This window comes from Falco peregrinus, chromosome 8, assembly GCF_023634155.1.
Source record: "Falco peregrinus isolate bFalPer1 chromosome 8, bFalPer1.pri, whole genome shotgun sequence".
In the NCBI taxonomy this organism is placed as follows: Eukaryota; Metazoa; Chordata; class Aves; order Falconiformes; family Falconidae; genus Falco; species Falco peregrinus.
This window is the reverse complement of record NC_073728.1, coordinates 61,811,850-61,815,521: the sequence shown is the minus strand read 5'-3', so window position 1 is coordinate 61,815,521 and position 3,672 is coordinate 61,811,850. Positions and strand designations below refer to the sequence as shown.

At 44.4% G+C, this 3,672-nt stretch overlaps 1 protein-coding gene across 2 annotated transcripts; it reads right to left on the bottom strand.

Annotated features, from left to right (window-relative positions):
- Positions 1 to 523: 523 nt before the first annotated feature.
- On the bottom strand, positions 524 to 3,361 carry LOC114013682 (leukocyte cell-derived chemotaxin-2-like). 2 transcript variants are annotated; one of them, XM_027794393.2, is made up of 4 exons: positions 3,303 to 3,361; positions 1,805 to 1,901; positions 1,645 to 1,751; positions 524 to 1,124 (listed from the first exon to the last, which is right to left on the bottom strand). In XM_027794393.2, exons 1-4 carry the CDS (start codon positions 3,340 to 3,342, stop codon positions 829 to 831), a joined length of 540 nt encoding a protein of 179 aa, XP_027650194.1. In that variant the 5' UTR covers positions 3,343 to 3,361; the 3' UTR covers positions 524 to 828. The 2 variants fall into 2 exon arrangements, 1 of the variants encoding a protein (XP_027650194.1); XR_008748480.1 differs by lacking the exon at positions 1,645 to 1,751.
- Between the last annotated feature and the right edge of the window lie 311 nt (positions 3,362 to 3,672).

The following is a 3,672-nucleotide window of genomic DNA, read 5'->3' as shown; positions in this document are numbered from 1 at the left end:
GATTTTTCATTCCTAGCACAATTAAAGTGGTTCCTGGGGAAGGTGAATGGGGCACAGCAGGTTCAGCATTTTTCACAGATGTGGCAAATACCTATCTGTATTTTCCTAGAAGAAATGAATCTACTCATCCGAGGCTGCACTTGCATTATAAATAGGTGAACCTGCAGCACTTGTAGAGCACTTTAGCCCTTGAGACTCCCAGTAGCATGTTGGTAGCCTTGGCCTGAAAAGCCCTGTCCTGTTAACAACAGCTTGTTGTTAAACAAGGCTTCAGCTGATTTACTAATGGAAAGAAATTCCTCACTTGGACAAAAAGGAGCCTGAGTGTGCCAAGGCAATCCTGAAGCAGGAGTCTGGGGAAAAGGAGGGAGTTACTTCATTAACATTGTTTTATGCTGTTGGTGATGGGCCCCAGGAAAGATTTGGGTTTCAGCTTTATACGTTTTTTTTTTCTCCCCAGCTGCATTAAAAAAGCAGAACCCACCCAAACTATTTGACAGCACTGAAGAAATTCAAAGCAATGTGCAGTGAAACAGCCCTTTAATAATGTGATTTTTCCGTATGCAAGCAAAAGTGAAATTTCTGCCTTATTGAAGAAATCTTCATGTTTGGCTGAAAATAGAGCAGAGAAGTCCAAGATGAGCTGCAGCATGGCTCGCTGCGGTGCTGCTGAGCATCGAGGACCCACCACCTCCCAGCTACTCTGCTGCCCACTGCTTCAGCCTTCATCTACAAGTGCAGTGTTGTGCAGGATACAGAACAGCTTTAAAGCATGTGTTATACCTCACTGTGAGCCTGTTTATGTCCAGATATCCACCAGTGTTTTGTTCATGGATACTTTTTAGGTGGAACAACTGTTTGAGCCTCAGTGGCTTCCACTTTACTAGAATGACTGCCTATGCCCGAGAGATTTAATGAATACAAAAGTGGGGTCTGAAGGCTTTGCCCCTGATGTGCAGCCTCCTGTTTGCAGGTTGGGAGTAGATCTGTTAAGTCACAGTTCTGGATACAGACAGGGGATGTAATTCCTTTGCAGACCCTTTGCATGGGCAACAGGACATCGATTTTCTCTCCCTTCTTGATGGGGCCACTGTACTTGATGTAACACATCTTAACGCAGAATCCTGTTAACAGGGGAGAGAGAAGAGGGGGAAACTTGGTGGTATGAAATGGTTTCAAAGCTTGGCAAAGTCGTAACATTCTGTAGCAAAATACAAATGACAATAAGAAATTCAGGAGTGGGAAAAGTTGCAGAAAATGGTGTGGTGCTCCTATAGCACCAAGAAGAGAGAGTAGCAAAATAAATAAATTAACATGGAGAAGGGTGAAGAAGGGGAATTAAGGTAAGTAACACTGCATGAGCAAGTCAGGCTGTTCCTTTGATTACCCAAGATGTGCAAAGGGACCAGCTTCATCCTTTGACTTTTCTAATAGAGCTGAAATGCTGCAATCCTTTCAATCAATTTTCCTCTATTAACAGAACCTGGATTTCAAAGTCACAGTTTTCACTTGGGTTCGTGTGCAAGCACACTGCAGTTCAGGTTGGATTTATGATTTTTTGTTCAGTTTAAAGCTCTATAAACAAATCGGAGCATTTTACAATCGGGCTTTGCAAGACGCTCGCTCATCTTTCAGCTCTGGTACCCGACCCAGAAAGCTGGACACTGTTGGAAGAGCAAGGAGGGTTAGCCCACGGCTGAGCACCTTGCCAGCTAGAAACCCTTCTCCTGCCCGTTTTTTCATGCTTATTTCTATTCTAAGGAAGTTTTTAGCACAGCCATCTCCCATCATCCCAGCCCAGGACCTGGGGTCATCGCATCCACTGCAGCCCTGGGAGTCACAGCCTCTGATTTTGTTTGCAGGGTGACTTGAGCAGATTTTTGCCCGTTGTGCTGCAGTAGCTAGAAAAGAAGAAAAGAGAAGAACAGGAGATGAAACCCACAAAGCTAGAAAGGGGACTTCCCAGCCTGTGTTGTTTAATCAATAGCAAGGTCCCTTTGGACTTGCTGTAACCATGGATCAGGCTTCAGGGAACTAGAAATTTTTTCATCTTTTAATGCAGGTTAATTGTAAGATGGTGTTTTTTTGTTGTATGCTTTGTCCAGCAATGTTTGAGGGTACTTAAGGCAGTGACTTCAAAGCAAAAATGCAGAACAGCTTGATCTAGAGGGGACATCATGGAGTGACCCACCGCTCTCCCATCGCCCCAAGGCAGGTGTCCTGTGCTGCGTTCACACTGCAGGTGTGGGGCTGGAGCTACAGGATGTCTCTGCCTGGAAGGTGACCTGAGCCACCCCGGATCTTGGGATACTGAACTGTAACTGCAAAAAATAGGGCTGTGAGAGACCCACCAAGTCCATTCCTGTTCCCTAATGCGGAATCCAGTCAAAAGTACAAGCTGTCATCTACATTTTACTGTTTCAAAGTAGCAGCCAGTAGGGCAACATCCTCTATTTATTTACTTATTTATTTATTTATTCCTGACTCCAGCTGTCATCACCCACAGTCAAACCCATGTTGATCCTACAGCTCTGGCAATGTCTGAGAGAGGGGAGACATTTACAGGGGAGAAGGGGGGGGAAAGGCAACGCCTGACTTGGTACCTTTGACAAGGCTGTAACAGCCCTGCTCACCCCACCAAACCTGCTAGGGTTTCCCATGGGATGCTTTAGGAAGCATGGGACTGGTCTAGCAAGAAAACAAAGAGCTGAGGTTTATTCGCGTGTGTGAACAGCTTGACAGGCACCATCCCTGTCGGGCTCGGGGGAATACGCAAACAGGGGAAACGATGTGCTGGCACCGAAGGTCCGGTGCTAAAAGGGTGCAGGAAATCTCTAATGCCTCCCTCAAGCAAAAGAGCACTTTGTTCTAGGTAGTCTTCATTTATTTTAATGGATTTTATATTCCTTGTGGAATTAAAGGTGGTGACATTAAACACAGAAACATCCCTGGGAACACTCTATGCTCAGCGGGCTGATCTTTAAGTAAAAGGCTTTTAAGAAAACATGCATGCTGTCAGTAATAGATATGCCTCAGCTGATGCTTTCTTATTCTATCAATATTAGTCCAACAACATTTTGCCACAACTCTTTACCATATCTAAAAAGGATTTTTCCATGAAGATGTCCATGCAATGGGAGAGGAGTTATTTTCAAAAGCAAAAGATGGAAGAGAACAAATCAGTTCCTAAATCCTCACAGATACGTGTCATTATAAAACAAACAAACAAAACCAAAAAAAGAAGCAGAGAACAAGAAGGCAGGTTACAATGAGCAGTGTTTACTAAAATTCAGCTAACTCACCACTGGAGATCGCAATCTCACAGATGACTGCTGTGAGCATGCATTTTCACGTGCCTCGTGAGCTCTGCTTTCAAAATGAAAAGTTCTAAAATACTTTGCTTTCTATTTATAACCTCGACAGAGGCTGCCTGCAAATTTTTCCAGCCAATCAGAAAATTTCTGTGGCCTCAGTTCTTTGGCTTGTAGATTCAGGCCAAGAGCAAGAACTGAGAGCAGCCCTCGAGGTGCACCACCAGCCTGGCTCACTGGCGGCGTAGGGGCTCCAACCAATTTAGCAATACTGGCTACCTGGTTTTGTTTGGCTTTGTTTACAATGAAACCATGACTATTAAACCCAGATTTTAAGGACAATTTGTAACCATTCCTGCCC

Excerpts from the sequence above, each read along its gene's own strand:
- LOC114013682 (XM_027794393.2), bottom strand. The coding sequence starts at position 3,342 with ATGCTCACAGCAGTCATCTGTGAGATTGCGATCTCCAGTG. Across the intron at positions 1,752-1,804 it reads AGTGGATGCGATGACCCCAG|AAATAAGCATGAAAAAACGG; the intron begins GTCCTGGGCTGG and ends TCCTTAGAATAG. Across the intron at positions 1,125-1,644 it reads TGTCCAGCTTTCTGGGTCGG|GATTCTGCGTTAAGATGTGT; the intron begins GTACCAGAGCTG and ends CCCTGTTAACAG.